The sequence below is a fragment of the Astatotilapia calliptera genome, chromosome 22, assembly GCF_900246225.1.
Source record: "Astatotilapia calliptera chromosome 22, fAstCal1.2, whole genome shotgun sequence".
NCBI classification, from domain to species: domain Eukaryota; kingdom Metazoa; phylum Chordata; class Actinopteri; order Cichliformes; family Cichlidae; genus Astatotilapia; species Astatotilapia calliptera.
Genome location: NC_039322.1, coordinates 3,394,176 through 3,421,036, shown reverse-complemented (window position 1 = coordinate 3,421,036; position 26,861 = coordinate 3,394,176). Strand labels below are relative to the sequence as shown.

The following is a 26,861-nucleotide window of genomic DNA, read 5'->3' as shown; positions in this document are numbered from 1 at the left end:
TTGGCAGAGTTTTTATGAGGATCACTTAAGCTCCAACAAAACTTCATTTAATTTTTTTATTTTGTTTAGGTCCCAAAAAAAACCATCATAATAACATTATATCAATAATATTAATACAGAAGTTGAAAAAAATGGAGGAAAAAATAAAACAGCTTTTCTGTCCACAGCCTCGTTCTCAGTGGGGAGGGGAGGGGGATTTGATCCTCCGGGGGGGGGGGAAAAATCTGTAAAGTCCTTTTTTTTCAGGGGTGGGGGTAATCAAAACAAACAAACAAAACCAAAAAATGTGAAGTGGGCGTGGCTTCAAGCTTGAGGCGCGAAGTCTGTCTTACTCCTGTGCACCAATCAGGAATGTCGAGGTGAGGCAGGGGGTGGTTTTCGAGGTAAAGAGCCGACGTTCAGTCTCACTGCTGCGACATCTGCCGGGGGAGGAACGGAGAGGTGGGGTCAGAGAGATGTCGTGTGTGTGTGTGTGTGTGTGTGTGTGTGTGTGTGTGTGTGTTAGTTACCTGCTGTGTCTGCGGCTGTGGTTCAGGTGCTCGGCTTGCCAAGCGGCTCAGGATGTTCCTCTCAGACATCTGGAGTCGGACTGCAACCGGCGGTATCCGGGCGATGGTTGCAGGCAGCCGGGTGACGTCCGCCTTCATGTCACTCAGCAGCTCCTCCAACTGCTTCAGCACTGAGGGAGGACAGACACATACATTAGAGTTATTTTCGAGGTTCTTCACAACTTATTTTAATGTTCTCAAGGTGCTTTTATCTTAAAAATCAGACAAAGTTGACATTTTTAGCAGCGCGACTCTAAAAACAAACAGCTAAGCCTGCTCGCCGACGTTACCTTTGTGCAGGACGGCGTTGGCCGGTTTGTTCCCGGACATGGACTCCTTGCTGAGGTGCTGGTGAGACTCGGCCAGACACTCCACCTCGCTGAAGCGGGTGTTGAGGGCCATGGAGGGGTGGGAGGGGTCCTCCGACATGTTGAGGTAGGCGGCGCGTCGCAGCTGCTCCTCGATCACCAGCGCCTGTTCCAACAGCTGCAGCGGAGGCGAACAAAGAGTCATTTTATTTTAAATGTTCTGCTCAGTTCAAAGATCCATCTCCTCTGTAACATCGAATATCAGATGAGTGGAAGAAAACGATCAGAAACACAAACAGTGTTGATGTCGTCCTTTACCTGAAACAAGTCTTTATCAGAAAAAAAATATCTTTAAAGTCAAATCTTTCATACCTTGAATCTTCTGGCGAGGAACTTGTTCTTGATTTCCAGGAAGTTTCCTCTGTTCATCTCTCCTTTAAAAGGCTCGTTGAGGATGGCGAACTTGACGTCATTCTGGATGTCCTGCCAGCGGGCGTAACCGTGTCTGAAGGAGGTAGAGGTCAAAGGAAACAACAGACTCTGATCTCACATTAAGTGCTATTGTTTTAGTCTCCAGGGAAGCCAAACAGACAGACAGGCGTGCAAAGGATACTGTATGATGCCGGCCAGCAGCCAGTAGTCGTGGCGGCGATGCCAGATCTCGTTGGTTTTCTTGGTTACCGTGGCAGCGCGCTCCTCGTTCTGCCACAGTGAGTGGAGCTCTGAGAGAAACACGTGAGTCAGCGTTGAATTGAAAACATTCGAATGAGTTGTGCTCGAGTCTGAGCCAGCGTGTACCTGTGAATCCTCCGTCTGCGATGTTGAACATGAACCGAGTCTTGGCTTTCTTCTTCTCCTCGCTGGCCCCGCTCGCCGTGGCAGCGGCGGTCGATGCCGTTCCCTCCTTGTTGCCGTCTCCGTTCTGCAGTTTGGCCGCCGATTCCACTGGTTTCTGAGTCTCCTTCTCCTCCTTCACATCTGCGGGAGGATGAAAAAGGAATCACAATTAACGACAGCAGAGCGTCAGAGAGCGCCGAGAAACCCTGCAGGAAACGTCATCGGCACCTTTCTTTTCATCTGCGGGAGGCGTGGTGTCCATCTTTTCTGTCTTCTCTTCCTTCTTTTCTTCTGCTGAAATCAAGATTTTTTAAAAAAAAGGAAGAACTTAGTAACCAAATAACAAGGTGTATCTCTATCACTTACTCTCTAAAGTTTTATTTAAAAATATATTAAAACAGGAAGAATCCCGAGTGACTAGTTTTACCTTTGACCTCTGCATCCTCAGGTTTGACCTCTGACCCCTCTGTCTTTGCCTCTGAGGGGGGCTTCGTTTCCTCCGCTCCCTCTGGACTCTTCTTCTCACCCTCTCCTTCCTCCATCTTCTCGCCTTCTTTCTCTTTCACGCCCTCCGTTTCGCCATTGCTCGGTTTGTCCGTCTCCATTGGCTCCCCGTTCTTCTTCTCCTGCTCGGCTGACGGACTCTTCTCGTCATCGTCTGGGATGGCGATCACCTGCCGCAGACGTGGAAGATTAAAAATCTTTCCTCCTTCCGACTCCATAAACCCGATTTCATTCACAGCACTCAGTCTTTACCTCGTTGCTGGTTTTTCCGGCCTCTTTACCGTTCTTCTCTGCCTCGCCCTCTTTCTTCACATCCTTCTCACAGTCCTTCGAGGAGTCGTCGACTACAAACAAAGTATCTCGTGATATTGTTCTATTTTTATACGCTTTATTTTTCATCACAAACACATCGAGTATCCTGTATGACTTGTGTATTTGTTGGTTTAGCTCCAGTGTGAGTGTTACCTGGCACAGGCGTGTTGGGCTGCGTGTCGGCGGGGGTGCCGGTGGACGGCGTTTTTGCAGGAGAATCGGGCTGAGCCGCGGCCCTCTTGTTCTCCTCCAGCTCGGCCATCCAGGGCATCGACCACTGGCCGTTTACGTGCTCGAACTCCTGAACCTGGAAAACAGGCGAGCGCGTCAGCAAGACGTCTCTACATGTTGCTCAAACTAAATAGAAACAAAATAAAATAAAAATCTCAAATCAAGCATTTCTGGGGAACATGACATTACCAAGTTAATTTTCATCCTTGTTTTTCTAAATAACTTTTGTATATTTTAACCAAAGCTTTCACCACCAGGGGGCAGCATGAAATTGTTCAGTTTTGACTTTTCGCCTACCAGCTTCTAAATGAAGTGGCATTTACTTCAAACACATTAGAAATGCTGCATTTATAAAACAAAACCAGAGTTTCCCCCCTGAGACCAGATTTAACTCATTTAAGCTTCAACTCCACTCGTTCACTAAAGACGGTCTCTGGAGCCCAGCCTGCAGCTAACAAGTACAACAGATCTCCTACAAGCTCTGGAGTTCAAAACAGTGAAGATGTTACAGGCGCAGAGTTTTATTTAACTCTAAAAGGTTGTTAATGATTTTTAAAGAAAATAATTAAGAAAAAACTGAGAAATATTCAGACAAAGTTTCTTTTAAGCATAATTTGTTTTTCTTTTTCAGTTATTTGTGTGTTTAAAAGCAAAAATTGCAAAACCCTGTTGAATAAAATGTTATACTGCTATACTCCAACAAACCCAGTCATCCCAGTTTAGTAAGAAAAAATAGGAAAGCTTGACTGAGTTTACAGAGAGAATAAAAAGAAAACATACACTCATCCTCAAATACCTCTCATTATTTGAAGATGGAAAAAAGTTTTGTTTTTGGTCCGATGAGCCAAAGTGTCGGAGGTTAACTGTACTTTTAAGTGACTGGTAACAGTTTTTACACATAGAAAGAGCCTGAAAGCACAAGTGGAACTATGAAGACAGCAGAGAATCAAATTCCTGCTGCAGACTGCTGGTTCATTTCTAGCTTCAAATGCATTTCCAACAAAACAAACAAACCAAGTTCTTCAAAACAAGCGTATGAACCAACCCTAAGGCGATCTACAGCTGTTAGCCTCTTATTACAAAATGAAAGAAAGAGTGCCTTCATTACCTTTTTGCGAATAAGTGACATGACTCCGATGCGGGTGAGGACGTGCTGCCGAGACAGCCCTTCTCTGGGGACGCCGTCCGCAAAGGTCTCGGCCCCGTCGGCCCCGGGCTCACAGAGGTGACGCATAAACAAAGACACGTAGGCCCTGAGGGAGTTTAAAAGATGAAGCAATAAAAAGCTTTATTACATCAGTTTAAAATGTGGCAGAAGACCACCTTGATGAGCACTTCACTGTCTTCAGTGGAAGCCACGTGTTTGTATTTAAGCTGCGATCCTCACTTGAATTCTTTCTCAGATTTCCCTCGCAGGTCTCGGACCAGCCACTGGGTGGTGAAGGCGTCTTGTGGGGGCATCCCATAACGCATCACTGCGTTCAGGAAGGCCTTCCTCTGCCGAGAGTTGAAGCCCAAAACCTGGGAAACGTCAGAGGGGTAAACATCAGAGTTTACATACAGAGAACAAACAGTCATAAGATCCACGATAGTTGAGTTTTGAGATATACCACCATTATACCTTAAAGACTATTCAAAGAACAAGGTCACCACTGATACACTTATAATCTGAGATGTTTGAAGCTTTGAGTCTCTGAGACGCTCACCTCGATGTTGCCCCCCACCCTGGCCAGCAGGGGAGGCAGCGGTTTGTCTTTGTCGTTCCTCAGGCCCTTCCTGCTCGGCCTGCGAGAGTTGGCTGCAGAGAGGAAACAACGCTGGTGATTTTACAGATGATAAGAAACACTCTGCAGGGAGGCAGACCGTGCTGCAACACTCAAAATTAATGTTTCCCTTTTCCGTCTACAGAATGACATTCAGAGTTTATTGAGTTAAAAGCTTAGAATACATTCAGTTTCTCTTGTCTGTCGTTTAAACCTTTAGTTATTCTGTTCTGCAGGTTTAACATGAGTCACTTTTCCAAAAAATATTTTTTAAAACAGAACAATTTTGTGAGTAAGTGAAGCTGGAGATCCTGTTTTTATGTACTTGTGAAGTAACCAGCACTAATTAGACTGCTTTAAATGTAGAGAGCAAATATTAAACATTTCATCCTGGACCTCAGGAAACAAGTTAACCAAGTTTTTACCTTCTGATCTCTCGTCAAAGTCCTCATCGCCCTCCTCAGATGCCACCGAGTAATCTGATTGGCCATCTGACTGGTCATCCTGCCAATCAGCTTTGAGACAAAAGTAAAAAGGAAGATTTAAATTTCATCATTTCTCTATCTGCACGTACGCACACCACAGCTTGTTTCATGTAATCTACAGTTTTTCTTATAAATCAGGCTGAGATTCTTTGAGCACTGCTCCCCTTCACCAGAAGTCCCATTCAAAGGGGGAGGAGCAGGAGAAATGAGGGAGGTGGGAAGGAGAAAGAAGCAGTAGAGCAAAACCCTGGGGAGAGGGAGTGATCAGTCTCCTAGTAGATGTTATAAATTTGAAAATCCTACAAGTTTTTCAGAAAAGTTCTTTTTTTTTTTTTTAACCAAAGGTCAAAGGTGAAGTCAAAGGGGGGGGGACTCATCATAGAAATGGGTAATGGGGAGGGGTGTTAGAAGAAGAAGAAAAAGGGGAAATGGAAAAAGAAGGTGAAAAGTGAGGAGGAGGAGAAAAGGGGGGAGGGGCATGTGAGGAGGCAGCACAGGAGGATGGATGTTCCCGTTTTTATTTTTCATTAAATGTTCAAAATCCATTTCATCAGGTGGTTTTTTTTTTTCAGTGAGCCATGAAGAGAAGCGAAAACCCTTCTTCCTTATGTAAAGCGACCAACGACATCATTAGAGACACTTGAAGAGAGAAGTGACCTTAAACTCAAGCTTCCCCCTCAGCAGAGGAGAAACTCCTCACTGAAAACTCTGAACTCTAATACACCCGTGCGTTTTCCTCAAATATTTTGAGCACAAAATACTAAATCTGTTCTTAGACCATTTTATTTTATACATATAAAACACTGTTTTCCCCTCTCTAAAAAGTAAGGAGTAGAAGAAGACGCCCTCTCACCTCTGTCTTCTTGAGAGCCGTCGTTGTAGTTGACCTGCTTGCGGATACGTTTGCCTTTGCCCAGGTTTCGGGCCAGATCCTCCTGCTGCTGCTCGTAATGGTGACGCAGCAGCTTCTCCCAGTAGTCTGGATCCACGCTCTCCTCCTGCTTAATGATCTCCCGCTGCACCTCCTCCTCCTGAGCAACAAGAAGGACGAAGGTGGTTAAAAGGACAAAAGGGGAGCTGGGTGTATGAAGGTCACTCCTGATGGGCTCAGGCGCTCACCTCCTCCTCCTCATCTTTCACCACATATTGAGCCACTTTGAAGGAGCTCAGGTATTCATTCATGCTCTGCAGCTCCGTGTCGTCAGTGGCGTCCTGGTTCCTGTCCAGTAGTCGCTCTATGGCTTTGTCATCGTAGTGAATGATGCTGCTGTCCTCCTCTTTGTTCTCACCTGCAGACGCACAGACTTCAGTTCACATAATTTTCCCTCCCTCTCTCTTTCTGTTGTCTTCTCCCAAGCTTCCCTCCACCCTCACCTTCTCCCTCATCCTTGAACAGCTCTTCTGTTCCAAACTTGAGGATGTCATCCAGCTCCTGCTTGGACATGGAGCCCGTCTTGGATCCGAGGCCAGGCCGGACCACCAGGTGAGTCAGCATCATCTTCTTCTTGGCAACCTGGAGAGAGCAGAGCAGGTAAGGAGAGAGGGAAATTTTATAAGAGCAACCAGCCAAGATTTCAACTCTGTGGGACTCTGCTTATATTTACCTGAGTAATCCTCTCCTCCACTGAGGCCTTGGTGACGAATCGGTAGATCATCACCTTCTTGTTTTGACCGATACGATGAGCTCTGCTGAAGGCCTGAAAGCAAAAATACACGTATGAATAAGCAGTTTGGGTGAATGTGTGAGTGATGACTAATGTCTCTGCGACTGTACCTGGATGTCATTGTGCGGATTCCAGTCCGAGTCGTAGATGATGACGGTGTCGGCAGTAGCCAGATTGATTCCCAACCCTCCGGCTCTCGTCGACAGCAGGAAAGCAAATTGCTGAGCACCAGGAGCTGAAGGATGAAGTAGGAAAGAGAATAAAGTTGCTTCAAGAATCAGATTTAGTGAATCAACTGGAACAATCCTAAAGCCGGTGATGTTTACATTCTGCCCCCTATAAAAGGACCCAATTCGACCCCCTGGACAGCGTTCCAAAAAAAAAAACCTGCAAAGCTTTCATTCGTTATTCCAGTTTTTCCAATAGGAAAGCAGTTTTTTCCAGGTGTGATGAATCCAGCGTTGATACACAGGAGTGGAAAAGATATGAAAGGTGAAGGAAGAGAAGAGAGCAGGTGAGATAAGGATCAACTCACCATTGAATCTGTCAATGGCCTCCTGTCTCATCCCTCCTGTGATTCCTCCGTCAATCCTCTCGTACTTGTAGCCTTCGTTCTCCAGGAAGTCTTCTAGCAAGTCCAACATTTTAGTCATCTACAGAAAAAAAATAGAAAGGTTAGTTTAAGATAAAGACTTCCAAGTTGATTTATCTTTAGTATCAGATTGTTTGAGACGTCCGGCGTTGTACCTGAGAGAAAACTAGCACTCTGTGTCCTCCCTCCTTCAGCTTCCTCATCATCTTTTGCAGTAACATCAGTTTCCCTGAAGACTTGATGAGAGCATTTCCATCATACATCCCGTTGGGCATCTTTGGAGCTTCCTGTTGGGACCAATCAAATGTTAAGGTTTCATAAATTGCATAAAAGGTTTGTCCAAAGGTAGAACAGTAGGAGCCGTCCACAGCCTCCTTCTTAAATAAATGGTCTCTCCCTGGTGTTTGGGTCGTACCATAGCAGCCCCGGGGAAGAGGTAGGGGTGGTTGCAGCATTTTTTGAGGTCCATGACGACGTTGAGCAGTGAAACCTGGTTTCCTCCTCCTTTGGTGTTCAAAGCCTCAAAGTTTTTCGTCAGGATAAATTTGTAATATTTCCTGCAAACAGACCACAAACATTCAGCCTCATGTCCACTCCTCTGACCTCTCTTCTACAGCTGCTGCTGTACCAACCACCCCACTCACTTCTGCAGCTGGCTGAGCTCCACTCTGACGATGAGCTCGGTCTTGGAGGGCATGTGCTTGAAGACGTCAGCCTTCAGCCTCCTGAGCATGTGCGGACCCAGCATGTCGTGTAGCTTCTTGATCTGGTCCTCCTTGGCAATGTCGGCAAACTCCTCCAAGAAGATCTCCAACTTACTGCAGAAAAAGAAATGACAGAGAAACCAGATCACACGTGAGGTATTCCTTTACTTATCTGACAGTAAAGCGATACATTTTTACAACAGAGCTCAGGCTCACCTGAACCTCTCGGGCGTGAGGAAGTTGAGCAGGTGGAAAAGCTCCTCGAGGTTGTTCTGCAGAGGAGTTCCAGTCAGCAGCAGTTTGTGCTGCAGGGAGTAGTTGTTCAACACCCGGAAAAACTACAGCAGGGGGAAACAAAAATGTTTATAACAGGATCAGGCTGAGTGAGAATTCACAGGCAGCTGCACATGTTTTCAATTCAGACGCACTCACAACAGATTTATTACAGCTGTTTCAAGTAACCATGCCGACAAGCAGACCGATGATTCAGATAAACTTCTGATTCAACCACAGAACAGCTTTTCTTTGTTTTGTTATTACAGTCTGGGATTTTTATTGCCCGCGTTGTTGCTGAAAAATGATTCGCTTGTGCGAAAGCGCCCATCCCCTGTGTGTTGTACCTTTGATTGGTTGTTTTTTAGCCTGTGGGCCTCGTCCACCACCAGACAGGCCCAATCTATGGAGCCCAGGACGGCCATGTCGATGGTGATCAACTCGTAGGACGTCAGCAGAACGTGGAACTTGATGGATACATCTTTCTGTTGGAGGAAATCGCCAAAACTCAAACTCAAGTTTGAACACACTTTTTTTCTGCGGTTTCTTTTTTTTGCTATTTGTTTTACGGATTTCCACTCACGCCGCCATCTCCTTACCTTCATCCTGGAGGCCTTCTTGCCTCCTCGGACGGCGTTATCCTCGAAGGAGAACTCGTTCTCCCGGATGACGGCTCTGCTGTCCTTGTCTCCGATGTATGTCACTACGTACATGTCAGGCGCCCACATCTCAAACTCTCTCTCCCAGTTGATGATGGTGGAGAGGGGCGCGCTGACCAGGAACGGCCCTTTGGAGTGACCCTGGATGAGGAGACGAGAAGTGAGTGTAAAGCATCATACAGATGAAGGTCACCAGCGCTTCACTTAATGACCAACGACCTTTGCCCCAGACCCACTGGTCTTAACTCCACCTGGTAAATAAAAGTGTTCAAACTCTTGGGATTCCCAAATTTAACTAATCTGTAAAATATTCTGTGCATTACAGCATATTTAAGCTGCTTTTCCCACAAATCAATAAAGAAACTAAAAATATTGTCAATAAAATCCTAGTAAGTTCAGTTGGAGGAAGTTTGCAGGAAGTGCATTCTGGCCTCCCACCTTCAGGTGGCAGCAGCCGCACATATGATGAGTGGTGGTTTACAGTTTCTGATCCAGCTTAATGTCGTCAGATTTCACCTGGTTTATACAAAATGGCTGGATGGCTGCTAGCCAATAGGATGACAGCCACCTACAGACATAACGTAGCCACACAGAGCACCGCTGAGTTGTAGCACTGAACGAAAAATTCATTTCATTAATTCATCTCAAACTAAATTCAACAAAAAAAAGAAATAAAAATCACATAAGTAAAACTGTTTAAGTCTAGTTCGAGTAGAAGCTCAAATTTCCAACAAAAAGGCGGAGAAGAGCTAGACCCAAAGCTTTCTAACCACAGAAGAAGATATACAGTTACAGCTTCAGCATGTGCGGCGCCACAGGGGTATAACAGAATCCAGCTTCTCACAGCCACTCACCTCTTTATACAGCGAGTAAAGGAAGACAGCGGTCTGCACCGTCTTGCCCAGACCCATCTCATCGGCCAGGATGGTGTCGGTGCCCTGAGCCCACGAGAACCGCAGCCAGTTGAGACCCTCCAGCTGGTAGGGGTGCAGCGTCCCCCCCGTGCTGTCCAGATATTCTGGCTGACGCTCAAATTTGATGGTGGGCTGGAAACGGAAGAATTACAATTTATAAACAAGGGCAGACGCAATCAAGGCGCCCTACAATCAGGAATATCAGGAATTTTTTTTATTTTATTTAAAGAAAATATAAATTTATAACTACAGGAAGTCTGACATCAAGACCACCCAGAAACTCTACGTGGGCACAGCAGGGACCCACAGTAGTGTAGGAGCTGAGGGACAATGAACAGACCCACAGCCCAGAACTGAAACCAGCTGGCACCATTGGGGTGCCAGGACACAGCCGCGGTGGCACAGGACAGCCCAGCTCCAAAGAGCTGATGCCCGACCCCCACGCTCCCACAACAGAGGAAAAGAAGCCCACCTCACCAAAGACAGCCAGGCCTCAGGAATGTCAGGAAGAGTTTGAGGGCACATAACCTCATTTAAACATTTTCTTCCCTCTGGTTCTTGTAGGGATTTATTCATCTGCATTTTGGAATGCGGCTCATCCAGTTCTGGAGGTACTGGCTTTCTCATGAATCATATGGAACTAAATGGCAATTGACCTCAAAGTTGCTAAAAACCAACCACGAAGATGTCAGTTGATGGATGTCAATGGTAGAAAGAAAACACTTCCTAGTTGAGTGCCATTTAGTTTTACTGTATTAAAAAAACAGTCCATTTTAGAGGCAAACTGAGCAGTTTTGGAGGATGTTCATGCATCAGGGTTATTTTTGTGCTTTTAGATAATTGTTGTTGAATTTGAATTCCCAAATGTTCCAGTAAATGGTAACCAGAACTTAGAAAGACCAACTAAATTCTTTCACCTTTTAAAAAACGATCAGCATTGCTGGTTTACCAGGTGTAACTATGAAGTTTAACATCCAGGCATCCATGGAAACAGCATTTATTACATTTAACGGAGTTAGAAGTTAGCAGGAAGTTAGCTCGCTTGTTTTGTTAGTTACCTAAACATGATATAGCATGTTCTGACAGAGAGATTTCTGAAAAAATTAAAAGGTACAGCTCTGCTATCACTTCCAACATAAATGAAGACAGGAAACTAAACAGCAGTGACGTTTGTAGGGTTACTGAAGTTGGGCTAGCTGGTATATAATGATGTGCTACGTGATCGCTAGCGACACAGCTATGTTAGCATAACATTAGCACAGTGAAGCTGGAGGATGAACACTAACTTTTTTCCACTCAATAAAAGTTAACGTGAAGGTTCCTGATGGTTAGAGACAAATACAATCGCATGGCAGGATGCTGTAAACGGACCAAACTTCAGTCAGGAGAACAACTGAGATAATCCATCCACAATACGAAGTTAGTCATTAATATACTGCAACCACATGGGAATAGAGCAGCTGTGATAGAATACAGCATCAATGAATCAATGGTACAGAAGTGGAGGAAGCAAGAAGAATGAGTTTAATAAAGTTTAATAAAGATTTATCTGACTGCTTTGTTTCTCTTAATGTGTCTTATAATCCCGTGCAGCTTATGGTCCGACAAATATGTATTGGACTTTTTTTTATTTTTTATTTGGCACACTGCAGTTTATTGTTGCAAAGCACCTTGTTTTAACTTCAGTGGATATTATATATGATTATGCTCAGGATATGTCAGCCCATTTCTACTTTTTATAGAGCTTTAATGCACATAAAAACAGCTGCTTGTTTAAGTGAAAATAAATGGATGGGAGGGGGGGGGGGGGGGGGGGTGCGCTAGTAAAGTTGTGGAGTTGTATTTTGTCTCGCATCAATTATATAGTCAGTTATATCGTTATCGCAAATTTTCAAATCTATATCGTGATAAATTTTTTTGGCCATATTGCCCTGCTCTAGTTGTGACCAGTGCAGCGAGCATAAAGTCACCTAAAACCCACTGACTCTTGGTAATGTCTGAGTTTTAGGACTCATTCCCTCACAAAGACTCATTAATTCCAACTTACATCGATCACCGGGTTCTCAGGAGGCCTTTCAGGCCGCTTCACTCTTCCTTTCACCTTTATCTTCTTCCCAGGTCTTCCCTCCTCTCCCATCATCAGCTCTCTGGAACAAACACGCACTATGAGTAAAAAGCGGCAAGTTTCAGGTTGTTAACACAGCTGTGCAGAACTTAACTCACCTGTGGTTCCAGTACTGCTGTTTGTACGGGTCATACTCGGGTATGTCCATGTCCTCGGCCTCCCAGGTCGCCTGGTCGTACGGCAGCTCTCTCCACTTGATCAGGTAGTGGACGTTATTTTTTCTGTCCACACTGGGGGGGGAAGAGCCGGCACAGAAGATTTAATCAAAGTTACTTGTTGTCTTTAGTACATTGTTCACTCCAGAACAGTGAGAATGACAAAAATTAAGATTGAATAGAATAAGTTTAGAGATAGTGTGATTACTTCATTAGTGTTTACACAATCTCTACTTTTAAGATTAGGCTTCAAACTTAACTATATGCTTTAGCAAAAAGGAAAGGCTGGACCAGGTGATCCTGAATCCTCCCTTAGTTATGCTGCAATAGACGTAGGCTGCCGGGGGATTCCCATGATGCATTGAGTTTTTCCTTTCCAGTCACCTTTCTCACTCACTATGTGTTAACAGACCTCTCTGCATTGAATCATATCTGTTATTAACCTCTGTCTCTCTTCCACAGCATGTCTTTTATCCTGTCTTCCTTCTCTCACCCCAACCGATCGCCGCAGATGGCCCCACCCCTCCCTGAGCTTGGTTCTGCCGGAGGTTTCTTCCTGTTAAAAAGGGAGTTTTTCCTTCCCACTATCGCCAAAGTGCTTGCTCATAGGGGGTCATATGATTGTTGGGTTTTTCTCTGTATCTATGAAGCGCCTTGAGGCGACTTTTGTTGTGATTTGGCGCTATATAAATAAAATTGAATTGAACTGAATTGAATTAAAAATCTAAAATCTAAAAAAGTTTATAATTAAATCAAAATAATTTATTCTGATAGAAAAAGTGACTCTTTTTGATGGTTTATGAATAGTACAGAATCAGAGCTGAAGTCTAATCTGTGTAACATTGTGTCTGTAAGAAGGTCAGACTGACCTGTGGTTAAGGATTCGATGAACCATCAGCCACTCCATCTTAATCCCAAAGCGGAGGTATTTCTCCTCCAGATGTTTATACATGGGGTCCTTGCTCTTCCTCTTGACACACTTGTCCTCCTCTCCTTCCCCAAAGTCGATGGGGGGCGGCTCCTCCATGTCGTTCTTCCTCTGGTAGTTCCTGAACATCACTTGGCAGTGCAGCTCCAGCTACACAACATGCACGAGAAAAAGTTTAGGATGAGGTTCAGCTATCAGAGAGATTTAAAGCTTTCCTGAAGCTGTACACACCTGGAGCTCCGTGACCCACGAGCAGTGCCAGTAGGACATGTTGCACCATTTGGCGAAGAACTCCCTCTCGGGCCGCCCTGCCAGCGGGGCGGGGTCGGGGGCATCGGCTGGGAGGTCTGGGGGACGGGGAACCGGTGTGGGAGGAGGGGGGTCTCCCCAGCGCCATGTCAAGATTTTCTGGACCTTCCCCTTCATGGGTGGACACTGGAGGGGAGGGGGACAGTAAAGGTTTAAGTCTTTATGGATGCTTTTAATTAAAACTGGTGAAAAAGAAAAAAAATTCAGTTGAGCCACTAAAATTTAAAAACAGTTTCAGCTTTAAAAATAAGTTATCGCTACAAAAAACTTCAAACTTCAAAGAACTTTTGAGAGGACAGATGTTTTTTTAATGCCTATGACAACAACATGATCGGTTTACTAGTGGACAATCCCCTCAATCACTGCTAACCAGCTAACACCACTTCATCCCATCTAGTGTTTTCCTACTGGCAGGTTAGTCAGGTCACTATTGTTGTGGTCCCTGATGTCACTCATTGGCTTTGAGTATCCAACAAACAAACTCCACCTCTGCCGTTTTGGGCCACCGCTGTAGTTCTTGTTCCCTTGTGTTCTGGAAGATCTCCCCAACCAAAACCTGCACTGGTGGAGAACTTGTGCCACTATGCCAAAACTCAACAAGGGTACTGACAGGAAACTAGTATATTAACATAATGCACAAGGTATTATATATTATCAAATCCTTCCTCCTTCTCTCTCTTTTATTTTTAAAACCACTGTGACTTAAAGAATCCCATAACTGACCACATGATCAATAAATAATAATAACGCATGTTAGTACAATCACCACGTTTAACCCTGACCGTCCTGTCGCTCACCATGCAGCGGGGGCAGATCCACTCCCCGTTGGGGATCTCGGGGAGCGGTGGGTTGAGGCAGTGGATGTGGTACGACGAGGGGCACGAGTCGCAGCAGAGCAGCTCTCCGCCATCTTTACAAACTCTGCAGAACTCCATGTGGTGGTCGTCCTCCTCCATGTCACCCGCGTCTCCGTTGTCCTCCTCACCATCGGAGCCGTCTTCTCTGGCTTCCCACTGGATGCCCTCCTTTTCCTGCAATCGCAGGACAGTTTATGCTTTATGACCTTTAATCACAACAGTTTCCAACTATTTTAACTGGTGTCTAATGATTTAAAAAAATGAAACTGTGTTACCAGTGACATTTTAAAGAAAAATGGTAACCGTTCCACACTGAAAATCTGGGTATTTTTTAAGTCGCTTAAATGTTTGAACCCAGACTTTGTGATCGAACAGATGCACTTTTATTTAAACATCAGAAAGCTAGAACCTCCTGATGTTACCACTATAAAATAAAATGTCCATTATTAAGCAACTGAAGCCACTTTATGTGCTTTGTCTGACCTTCAGAAGGGTAATTTTTTTTTTTAAGGTGGAGTAAGTTGTCAAGAAGTTTCTTACACAGTGCGGGCAGCTCCAGGTGCCCTCCGGTGCTTTCTCCATGTCAGGGTCCAGGCAGACCATGTGGTACGCTCTGGGACAGGTGTCGCACAGGATGATCTCCCCACCCTGCTGGCACACCTCACAGTAGTCCTGGTGGTCCGTCTCATAGCCGTCACCATCTTCTACGTCTGATGAGGAAGGACAAAAAGTATTACACCCACTAACGTCTCACGTTAACTGAGAGTCAGGAAGTGATACGCGCTGTGATCCGTGATCGGTGTTTATGACACTGAGCTGTGTGTTTATGTTGCTTGTCAGAGAAAAAACTACTCAGTGAGTCACTCTTTCCCCTCAAGCTCAGATTCTCTCAATGACACCAACAGACTGAAACTGACGGGCTTCACTAGGATGAAGTAACTATCTGTTTTAGACAGAGATCCCACCGAAACACCTAAACACAGCCAGAAACAAAAACACTCAGATTTTCAGCCTGCTGACCAAAGTCAACAGTAACATGAAGTTTGGGTTAGTGGGGAGGAAAGAAAAAAAAAAAAAAAAAAAAAAAAAAAAAGAGCTAAAAGTGTTTGATCAAAATCTAAAGTGTCACCAAAAACAAAACATTTGCGCAAACTACAGGAGTGTGTTAAACCTCACTCGCCTGAATCTGGCTGAACAAAAGCCAAAGAAAAGTTGCAGTGCCTTCGACGGACAACAGTGAAATTAAATAAAATAAATAAACTGACCATTTGTATTTCAGTACACTTAGGGTAGGGCTGCTCAAATATGGTAGAACCCCAATGATCATTATTTTGATAAATAACTAATCTTGATATAAAACATAGTTAAACAGTTATAAATCAGTAGGGAGAAACGGTCTACAGGAGGTTGATTTGATTGATTCGATTCCTGGCTACTCCAGTCAGCACGCCGAAGTTATCCTTGGACATTCAAATGAAATACATAGTACACATAGTAGGAGACAAAGTCTCCCAGTTTAAGATTGAAGGTTCAAATAAGGATGTTTTTGACAGGAAGGTGTCTCGCTGGTCTCCACCGGGGCATCTGAGGATCTTTAGACATCCAGATGGGGGGAAAAAAAGGAGCCACAGGCAGCCTTTGTAATTTGTCCACAGGTTCTTCTACAGGAGTCTTACGTCCCCTACAGAAACAGGCTCTCCTTCTCATCTGGCAAATGTCCTCAAGATGATCAAAAGTGCTCACAAGTCTGAGTTTCTACAGCCAGAACCACACAGCTCTACAAGAAATCTGTGCATTAGATTTATAAGGAAAAAACAAAAACAAAACTGCTTTTTAGTGAAAATGAAAGGTTGTAATAATTATATTCCGACTATCTTACCTTCATAATCACTCGCGGCCAAAAACTGTAATCCAATAATCTCCCAGTGCAAATTTTACTTTCCATCTGCAGCTAAAACCTTAACCAGTTAAAAGCGTTTCCACGCCTACGCAGCAGGGTGTCTGCGAGGACTCCGTCCTCTTTCAGTTCATGTGACTCCATCCACTACGTCATCCGACCGGTGACAACAGCTACAGAAGAGGCATCAGCAGGCGACAGGCCTGATGAAGACATCGTCCTTCTAAATATACCAAACTCCTCTGACTCAGTCGCAGTGATTAATGTGTGTGTGTGTGCACACTCCTCCTCATGTCGTCAAGAAGGCCACACGCTTCTAATACTTCACCCCGAACGCAGTCATTACCGCACAGCTAACCAGCAATCTTCAATCGCTACGCCCCATCAGCAACTGTTTAAGCAAGCACAGGAGCACTGGCTCATCACACCTGAGCTTAGTTTCAGTCTTAAAGACGCACCTTTCTTCTTCTTGGGTTTGCTCTTGGATGGCTTCTTTTTGCTGCGGCTGCTGCGACTGTTTGACCCCTCGGAGACCGCCACACTGTTGATGCTGCCGTTATCAAAATCACTGTCCACGTCGGGCTCATCCTCCTCGCTCTGTGCACACGGGACAAAAGATTTTAAGATACGTTTAGGATACAACAGGGTTCCCTCAGCTTAAGAGAATAAGATTTACGATTTCTTCTGAAGCTACGTGGAGTAACGTGTAACACAAAGTTAATTAAAACGAATAAACGCAAAAGCAAAATAAATTCCTCATGGTTAGAGGCACAGACAGCTTTGTTCTTGGCTTCAGGGTATCATTAAACAAGCTGATGTAACCTGACTCGTCGGAAATGCTTGAATGAACTTTGACCTGTGCCTCTTACTGCACTACCTTATTGAACAGCTAATTTTCCAACTAATACCCATTCCCCACTTTTTTAATAAACTGGTTAAAAACACTATTCTATACTGGGCACAGTGGTGGGCTTAATAACAAAAAACGCAGATGATGATGATGATGATATTTTGATACTTACTGATGAGCGTTTCCTCTTGCTGTTGAGGCCCCCCAGTTTGATTTTGAGAGGAGCCACTTTCTTTGTTTTCGTATTATTCTTCTTCTCTTGTGGTTTTGGTGCAGGTTTTGACTTCCTGCGGGCGTTGGGACCTGCCGGGGGGAGAAAAAAAAAAAAGAAGAGAAGAAAAACTCAGTTTAGCGTCACACAGATACAGGAGGCTGATATTTTAGCCTTTCATATGACCTCTCCTGCTCAGGATACCTTTGCCTTCCTTGGTCTTGGCCTTGCGGAGCGGGGGAGCAGGAGCCTGAGGAGGCTCCGCCGGAGGTGGCTGTGCTGCGGCGGGCGGCGTGACCTCTGCTACCATGGTGTCAACAGCAGCCGGCACGTTGGCGGTAGCCAGGGCAGCGTTGGCAGCAGCAGCTCCCCTCAGAGGGTTGTTGGTGCTGAACTCGCGCCACTTTGCGCCCAGAACCATCATCATCTTAGACACGGCGATCTTTGGGTTCTTGGCAGCGATGAGGGGCCTGAGACGGGTGTCAGGAAATAAAATTTTAAGAATGGGTACGAGTTCATTTAGCATCAAACGAATGGTACACATACAGCTGATTGCACGCTGATTACTGATCATGATGGGTTTCTTTAACAGAGTTTATTTTAGTCAAAGTTCAATGTTTTGGTGGTTTTGATGCTGCTGTGGGTCACATGTGTTCACTAGGTATCAGCTGCTGTGCAGACAAGTCTGCACGGTTACATCCTGAACAGTGAGTAACAGAAGCAATGCTGGGAGTTAGAGATGGTTTCTGTTGTTTCTGTGCATTTACGGTGTAAATTAGCAGGAAACTGAATTATCATTATTTATATTTTTGCTGTTCCTTCTTTCCCTGCAACTGGACGAGTCCATGCAGGTGATCCTGGACTGATTAACAGAGGACAGTGGAAGTGGCAACTTTCCGTGAGATGGTAAAATTAACTTTGCCACCTTTTTGTTGCACTCTTCTCCAACATCCCTTTAAAACCCTAAGTCAACAAACAGTTACACCTGCACCGTGTACGAGCTCTCGATACCACACACTTGAACTTTTATTTATCTAGCACTTTATATCACATCCGTCCATGTACCTGACAAACTGGCTGAAGGCTTTGTAGTTAGTCAGAGAGCGGTAGTCTTCCTCGGTGAAGACGTGGTCAATATCCTCCATGCCCCAGTCATCCAGCAGCTGAGATGACGACTTTGGCTCCTGCAGAAACAAAAATACAAAAACAAATTGTTAAAATCAAATAAAAAACAAATGGACACAAATGAAAACACAAGATAATGTATTAATGCCTCTCACATGTTTTGTTTTAATGTCCCACACTCGCCACAAAATGAATCCAACTGTGGGAAACGCTAAAGTCTATTCAAAAGAAAAGATCTCCCCACACAGTAAAGGCCTGTTCCCTGTTAGTGTATCACACAAGGAAATGCTTAATGTGCACTTTAATAACACCACACAATAAAAACAAAAAAATAAAACAAAAAAACAAAATGGTTGTATCCATCCTGCGAATTGGGTTTGGGTCGTAGACGACACCACCTGTGCTCTTTATTTAATATGACAAATACCTTGAGTGGGAATGGGCCATTACTCTGACAGGTAAAACTATGAAAACGTAATCATTTTGATATGCAAACAACAATGAGTCAGGTCCACTTGGTGCCTTTATTGAAACAAAATTCATTCTTCATTACAAAAAAATAAAATAAAAAAAAAGAACAAAACATTATTGCTAACATCCTGTGACGCAGGTAAAAAAAGCCCACAGTGTCTCAAAACCTGGCATAATGCAAAGACCAGAACTTCCTGTTTTCTCAAAACCACGTTAGCGCTGTAAAGTGTTATCAATATGGATCTGATCAGATAACAGAGCGCGCAGATCAAGCACCCGCTGAATAGAGCGACCACAATTCAGTACATGCCACAGACACAACACAACGGGAGGCGTGTTTATTTCGGAACATCATTATTCCCAAAAAAAGAAGCTTTACGCAATAAACTCCTGCTGAACGAGGACGGCATCAACTGATCACACACAGACCGAGTGACCAACATGTGGGACCATCTGTGACTTATGAATCTGAAGCATAAAACCAACCAGCAGGGTTTCAATTTGATTTTTAAAAAAGGTGCTGCTGTGCCCTTAAGCATCATAAAAAGCCCCCCTCCTACAAAAAAGCACTTTTGTTCCCTTTCTGCACATCAGAAAGAGTCCAGTAGGTGGTTTGTGGCTTTATTTTACCCCACAACATACAAAATTATTATTCCACAGACTTTTACATTATCCATGGAATAACATCCTTTTCACAGCAACTGAAATAACAACTCCACTGACCCGAGGGGTTTGAGTGGCCCGTGAAGAAGCTCCAAAATGAGCATCGAGCAAGCAACCGAAATGCTGAAACAAAAGTGACACTGACCATTAAACTTAATTACATCAGACTGTTTGTTAATTAAGCTGATAATTCAGTGTGAGTAGAGTCAATCCATTAGATCACCACCAACCTGATGAGAATCTTTACAATTTACTCATTTATTAGTTGTTCTGCTGGTTTTTTTCCTCACTTTCCTGTCCTTATTAAACAAACCTCAATCATAACTTGTGTACGCGATTTAAGAGTTTGATGGAAATTTGTCCTTACTTTGATTCTTTGATGACTAAATGATAAATGAAAAATAATCATTAGTTGCAGTGTGATGCTGTGGTTACAGCTGACTCACTGATCACTCCACATCAGTACAGCCCTGTTGAACTTATTAAAATATTCTGATTCTGATACTTAGTCTCCTCAGTCTTCTTTTAAATGATGTGTGATTAAATGTATTAAAAGACAAATCCCTTCATTGCAGAAATATGAATAAAAGAATTCAAAACTGCAAAGCTTTCTTTAAGGTTTTCTCCTCCCATTCAAATACCTGCAGATCAACCATTTGTCTTGGAAAGGTTACAAAAATCAGGAGGTGCACAGCAAACCAAAACAACATCAAAGGGAACCACATGGTGGGAGTCCTAAGTCCCTTTTGGCCTGTGCCACTGTTCGGAAGGATGACAACAGTAAACACTGTCACTGAAGTTTTGCCCCTGCTGTCCAACTCTTATCCTACCAAGAGCCTGTTTTATCAAAATAAACAAACTATTACTAGAGAGTTTCAGCATCAAACATGATTTTTCCCTGAAAAAGGCCTCTGGGCAAATAGATCAGGCTTTTTCTGGACCACAGAAATGGACATTTTAATAAATTTGTACGCAATTTGTATACTTCAAGGAAAACAAGTAACTAAAGCCTTGAAATAAGCACAGTGGAGTAAACACTGCCTCCTGTATGCTGCAGCTGGATACTCCAAAGTTTCTAAGAAATTTGAAGCAGTTCATCTGCATTCAAACAGCTTTTATGGTGGGTGAAAACTGAAAACATCAACAGTGGATGGGAGCAAAAAAACAACAAACAATACTTTTCAGATTTAAACTACCCGCACAGGTGGTTTAATGAAAGACGTTCAGTGGTATTTTAATGTGAGAACACCAGGTGGGAGAAGAAGTTACTTGGAGAGGCTTCATTTCAGTGAGTTTGCTGCACAGGATCACTGTACTTCTTTACTGACCCAGGGCAATGAGGCCATTCATGAGGTGACGTTGATCCCTTTGATTGCTTAAAATACAAACTGTTTAATGGTGCAAATCTAAGAGTTCAGGCGTCTATCATATAAGACGACGAAAAGCAGAACTTTTCACAATTTAGAAGCTGGAATCACAAAATGTTTGGCTCATTTTTCCAGAAAAGGGACTGGAAATCACTCATCACAGTAGGTAAACCATTTCATCTCTACAGCAAGCAGACTTCAGGCAATTATGGCAAAAATGCTAACCAAGTATTTAATCCAATTATTAGAGTGGTGGGGGACACAGGGCAGCCCCATAGGGAGCTGGGCTTTATGTTCAGCTTCCACCAAGTTATGGGGAGGCCACAAGGCTTGTGCAGCACAGTACTCCCACACCTCAGGAAACCAGTACTGAATATCACCAGATCTTTAATGTTTTTTCCCCTCTTAAGGTTGATAGAAATTCAGTTAATTCAGACAACTGATTTTTCTCCATTTTGTCTTCCCTGCCTGCTGGATGGCTCCTTTCCATCAGCAGAGGTCGAAGTTTAGATCTGCTGAACTTTGAACAAGATGTCCGAAAAGCTCCGAAGCTGCACACTGTGGTCGCTGCAAAGCGCAAACCAATAAAAATAACTCCATCTGCAGGCAGCTGCTAATGATCCCTCCAAAAGTTTAAAGCCTTTTCTTCTGTTGTCTAAAGATGTTCTCTTTCTTTAAAGCCAGAATCATAAGTGAAATTTAACTTCTAAACTGCTGTCTTCTAAAGCCAGTTTCTTTTGAAGTTTAAATGCTAATAAAAAGGTGAACAGTTTGATAAAAACACCTGGCTCCGTTCGCTTCCCATCTCACAGCCTGAGCTGCAGACCTGATGCAGGGCAGCTCTCCCAATGAATCAAATTGTGTTTATCTAACCACAAAGAAGCAGGGTCAAGTGCGTAGTGCAGCGTTAGGTGATGTTGCCATAGTAACAGCATATGTCTTCACACACCCCAATCCACCCTCTCTTATGTTGCACTGAGTGTCATTAACTACAAGGACCCCGATTGGCTGGCGGCCTCAGAACTGGCCAGAATCGGCTCTTTGTTTGAGCACGTCTTACATCAAATCTGTTTGTTAAACAGCTGCTGACTCCATTACAGGTACAACTATCAATACCTGCTCCTCGCAGAGGAGAGAAGGGTACTTTAAACCAATAACAAACCTTTTAACTGTACAGAGAAACTATAGCAAGTTTTGTTTTTTACTCTGTTACTCATAACAGCGATGAATAACAGAGCTGTTGTCAGCAGCATTATTTTTGTAACAAAGTATTTCAAAGTGACCAAAAATTTCAACAAGCACTAAATGTGTTATAAGTGCATGGACCTTCTTTGCTCGCCTTTCTTACCATGCCGTCATCATCATCGTCATCCTCATCCTCCTCTGGTTCTGGTTCTTTCTTCTTGGAGGCGCTCCTCTCCGCTGCGGCGCTGTTCCTCTTCTTGTCCTTGCCGCTGCTGGCTCTCTTCTTCTTCTTGCGCCCGGGAGTGTAGTCGCTGCCCTCGCTCTCTGAGCGCTGGCCAGGGCCGCCATCTTCACCATCATCTACGCCGCCCAAGTCCATGGGCTCTGGGGAGCTAATGGGCAGCTCCTGGAAAAAGGAGAAAGGCAGTGAGCAAACAGAGACCCAAAATGACCGGAAAACAAATCGTCAACTTTTAGTAGGTTTCTGTTCTAGAGTTACTCAGCATCACATGTTTATCTTTCTAATCCAGAACTGAAACTAGATCTCCAGAGACCCCCATATATACAAACACCCCAGATTAATTGGATAATCCCCTCACCTCTCTGCGCGACCGCCGCTTGCTGCCCTTGCTCTCTCTGCTCTTCTTTGCCTTCTTTTTCTTCCTCACCTTCGGAGTCTCATTCTCAGAGATCTCTCCTTCCTCGTCATCTGCAGATCAGGCCAACAGAGAAATTTCATTGTTAAGGTGTACAAAGGAGCAACTGTGTGTCAGTGTTTGTGCCGAGAGATAACAACAATGAACAGCTGGCCGTGAAGATGACATGCGTATCGGAGGACACTTGCATATCCTGCTGGAAACTCAACACCAGCTGTAGGCTGCTAAATACTTGCATCGACTGTTTAATTCTTGATTCAGCTATTTCACAGGTAAACGGCATGTGTTACAGATCACAGTGGAACTATGAAATGACAGAATTTGTAAAGAAGCTTTGTTTCCGGATGTCGACTTTTATGATCCCAGGGCCTGAAATTCAAATATCTTAAAACTAGAGGGAATTCCCCTTTAACTGCTTCCCACAAGGCAGATTTATATTCTCTAGAACATGTTTGAGTCTGCTACGCTACTCTTAGTTTATGCTCGCTTATGCCACCTTCATGCTGGCAAGTTCCCTTGTTGGTGCCGTTTGGTGTGTTTTTTTGTGCAACTCTTGATTTTTGTAACCAGGTGACAGATGCAGGTGTCTGCGCAGTTTGATCTTTGCGTACAGTTGTGTCAATCAATGCAGAAGCAAAGAGATTTGTAACTGATAGAGGAGGGCTAATACAACAATTTACTTTGGAGAAAAATAAAACAATAAACAAACAATCATTGGGTTTTCCGTTTCAACATTTTCTACAACAACACTGATCAGCTACAGTTTTCAGAGAAGCAACACCTATCGATCAGCAGCAGATTGTCACAACTGAATCTCTGGCACCAGCTCATCTAAACGATGATCTCAAGCTTCAGGGTGCAGAAACATCTGAGGTTTGAGTAGCCAATGAGTAACCTGCAACTTGCTGTAACAGTTCAAATTATTTCTGGGGTGCTAGTGAGATTTAAGGTCATTTTCATCTGGGTCTTGTTTTGTTTACTTATCACCCTGTACACTGAACACTTGACCCTTGGCTCAACAGTCGTGTTAACAAAAGGACAAAAGTGTTGAGAAGACTTGATTGTTTCTATTTGTACAATAAAATAGAAAGTAACCAAATTTCTCCTTTTTGCAGTAATCAAAAACAAAAAATAAAGTCTGGGTTTTCATCTGTCTCACTCAGTGTCAGAAAGCATTTAAGTTATCCACAGTTAGATGTCTGGAATTAAAGACCTGTGATGTTAGCAGTTAAACTAGTAATCTGAGTTACTTTCCAGTTACACAAGTTGCCCTCAGAGGGGGAGTGACTAATGAGTTTGGCTCTAGAGGTTAAAACCATCATTTACAACTGATTCATCAGGATGATTTAACCACACCCCTGCAGGCCTCACAAACAGCAAAAATCTCGATCCAGTATCTGGCACTGAGCACTTATTAATGTAATGGACTACAGTAAGAAGCAAATGGCAAGTCGCCATCAAAGATGCACCTGGAAAGGAAGACAATTTAATGAGATGGGACTTTTTGGGTCAATAGAGGTAACTGAGCTTTGTGTAGGTAGGTGGAAACACAGCTGTAGCTGATAAGAAAAATTATTCGAATCTGATTCAAGTGTTTAACACAAAGAGCTCCTTATGAGCACAGTGATAGAATTTTCTATTTGATGCAAAGCGTGAGAAAAGCATGTTTTATGGACAAAGACCAGATTTTGCGTCACAGATGATTTTACTCCACAGATATAAAGACCTAATTTTGTGTACTCTGATTTATCCCTGTGGGATCTGTGCTTGTGAAGACCTAATATGACTCCTGATGGAAAACAAATTTTAAATTAGAAGATTTTCACTTAATAGAAACTCAGAAGTTTGAAAAACTAAAGACTGCATATGACATTCATTCTGAGCTGTGCAAAAAAGGACACTAACAAAGACACAAAAGGAACTTTGACAGATTGAATTTAAGTTCTTGACACAGTTTTTTTTAATCTATAAATTGCACCAAACTCTACTGCAGTCAATAGAAAATAACTCACCAGCTATTCAGCTACATTATTATACATCCTATATACAATTCCAGTGCAAAATTAATAACTGGCTGTTGATTGTGCATGAGTAATTCAAAGGCATATTTCTGGACTCTGTTTTTGTCCTCCCTTTGTTGATTATCTGTCATTTTTCTTTACAGCTGCAGAGATTTTACTTTTACTCTCATGAATCAAGATGTGTTTATCAGAAAAACATTTTTGAACCACATTATTTTGTTTTTGTCATTTTTGAAAGCTTCAACTAATGGTAATTTTCGATTAATTGCACTGGTGATTTTTTCCCCACTTGTCTTTTACTTGTTTGGCACCTTTGCTGACAATCAATTAGAAACCATGGTTGATCACTATATCTTATAAGCTGTGCAATTTTTAACCGTCTTTTCAGCTGCAGCATCTATTAATAAAAGCTGAATGCTGACATGTTTTTTTACTAAAATGGAAACGATTTTCCACAGTTTTAGCTTATGCAGTATTAGACCCAAAAAAAAATAGTTAAAACGTGTTGCGGTACTTCAGAACCAGTTAGCAGGTACTGACACTAGAAACAACAAAATATGAATTAAAAGACAAAATTATTAGAAAATGTTTGACCTTTGTAAGACATCTGAGCATAAAGGCTAGCCTGAATAATTGGTTTCTGTATGGCTATTAATGAAAAGAAGAATGATTTTACAGTGTGTTGTCTTTTGCACCGTTTGTTTTATTGCTGTTATAAAGCTTTAAAACACGTGAACAAAAAGTGGACCGTTTTTGATCGATTTTTAGCATTTGCGGCTAACTTGCTGAATGTTTGTTCTCAACGGTTCTATCGCGGACGGTGCGCGTTAAGCACACTGTAAACATCGGCCACACCTGCACGTAAAAACTAAAAGGTGATCGGGGATAAATAACGGTTAAATAAGAAGCTGGGTGTTGTTTTTTCCTTTCCGTATGATTATTATTATTACTTTTCCCCCCTTGCACACTCAAACCGAAGGCGCCGGCCATGAGGAGGGGGACGCCGCTGAACGTCATCCGCCAGCTTTCAAGCTAACTGGCTGCCTCCATCTTGTCATCGACACGTAAAAATACCGGTAGCTGGCTAACGCTAGGCCCCGGGAACATGCCGGTTTGTCGGCGTGACTTCACTCCGATGCAACCACCAGCCATGCCGTCTCAGGTTGTGGTAAAAACTGGACTTCTTTCTAAAACGATACTCAGCCGCGAATGAAGCCGGTTTGCTACTGTTAGCAACCCGGTAGTTAGCCGCATTGTGCAGTTAGCATTATGCTAACAAACATGATTGATGTGAATGTCAAAAACATCTGCTCATGCTAGCGCATAACCCAGCGTGAACATTAGCATTCTCTGCTAACAAATGAGCCTCGCCTTACCGTGCATTAACCGGTCCTCGGGGGCTCCGTATTCATCCCTCTCATCGTCGCTTGCAGACATAGCGGACAACAGAAAACTTTCTTTCTTTAGTTAGCTAGCAGTTTAGCTAACTAAATAAAGTTTCCAGGGTAATCCAGAGTTCTGACCCAGGCTTGAGTCCGTCCAAGTCGAGGAGGTGTTGTAGTGTAGGGGGGGGGGGGGGCAGAGAAGAACAAAAAAAAGAGAGCGGAAGGAAGTGAATATACATAAGACAGCAATCAGGACAATAAACAATCCCCACACGAGGTTTCTTTTTGGACAATAACTCTAACTTTGGACAGCTCGTAAAGATTAGCCCACACTCCATCTCCGCTAACATGCCATCTTGCCATTATCGTTAGTTTCCGTCTCATTAGCATGCGTGCTAGCCGAGCTTGACCGGCGGCCAGGTTCAGATCAAACACAAGACCCCCTCACACGCTCATATCTACCCCATAAAATACCTCACGGTGGGTTCTTTTATAACCACCCGGCATCCCAACCAGCCTGACTCAAGTAAAACCCACAAACAATAAAAACTGATACTCACAACTTGAGTCCCACACCGGCTCCAAAAACAGTAACTCCGGGCTCAGTTTGTTCGCCGGTCAGCACTTAGAGGCTCTTTTTTCTTGTATGTACACCGTTATCTTAACAATTTAAATATATTTCCGTGGTTTTTTGTGTGTAGCAGCAGCGTGTGCGCACGACGCCGTCTCCTCTTTCTCTTCCTTGCACACTACACACACCCCGCTCGCGCGCGCGCGCACACATACACAAAGAGATCAGGGGGCAGGCATCCCATAATATGCCCCCCCTCCTCCACCACTACCACACATACACACACACTTC

At 43.6% G+C, this 26,861-nt stretch overlaps 1 protein-coding gene across 2 annotated transcripts; it reads right to left on the bottom strand.

Moving 5' to 3' along the window:
* Positions 1-42: 42 nt before the first annotated feature.
* chd4a (chromodomain helicase DNA binding protein 4a) lies at positions 43-26,861 on the bottom strand. 2 transcript variants are annotated; one of them, XM_026155826.1, is made up of 41 exons: positions 26,560-26,861; positions 25,991-26,142; positions 22,537-22,646; positions 22,101-22,343; positions 18,192-18,310; positions 17,331-17,596; positions 17,088-17,218; positions 16,524-16,662; positions 14,709-14,878; positions 14,109-14,342; positions 13,234-13,437; positions 12,944-13,152; positions 12,018-12,149; positions 11,842-11,941; positions 9,735-9,926; positions 8,821-9,021; positions 8,569-8,706; positions 8,165-8,286; positions 7,889-8,062; positions 7,660-7,801; positions 7,400-7,531; positions 7,188-7,305; positions 6,763-6,887; positions 6,593-6,685; positions 6,363-6,501; positions 6,108-6,277; positions 5,842-6,019; positions 4,929-5,018; positions 4,447-4,538; positions 4,128-4,261; positions 3,849-3,993; positions 2,663-2,816; positions 2,450-2,541; positions 2,121-2,367; positions 1,922-1,987; positions 1,655-1,834; positions 1,470-1,578; positions 1,229-1,361; positions 839-1,034; positions 510-679; positions 43-419 (listed from the first exon to the last, which is right to left on the bottom strand). In XM_026155826.1, exons 2-41 carry the CDS (start codon positions 26,049-26,051, stop codon positions 405-407), a joined length of 5,865 nt encoding a protein of 1,954 aa, XP_026011611.1. In that variant the 5' UTR covers positions 26,052-26,142; positions 26,560-26,861; the 3' UTR covers positions 43-404. The 2 variants fall into 2 exon arrangements, with proteins under 2 accessions (XP_026011611.1, XP_026011612.1); XM_026155827.1 differs by having other exon boundaries at positions 1,922-1,984.

Excerpts from the sequence above, each read along its gene's own strand:
- chd4a (XM_026155826.1), bottom strand. The coding sequence starts at position 26,051 with ATGTCTGCAAGCGACGATGAGAGGGATGAATACGGAGCCCCCGAGGAC. Across the intron at positions 14,879-16,523 it reads CAAACCCAAGAAGAAGAAAG|ACGTAGAAGATGGTGACGGC; the intron begins GTGCGTCTTTAA and ends CTTCCTCATCAG. Across the intron at positions 2,817-3,848 it reads TGTCACTTATTCGCAAAAAG|GTTCAGGAGTTCGAGCACGT; the intron begins GTAATGAAGGCA and ends CCTGTTTTCCAG.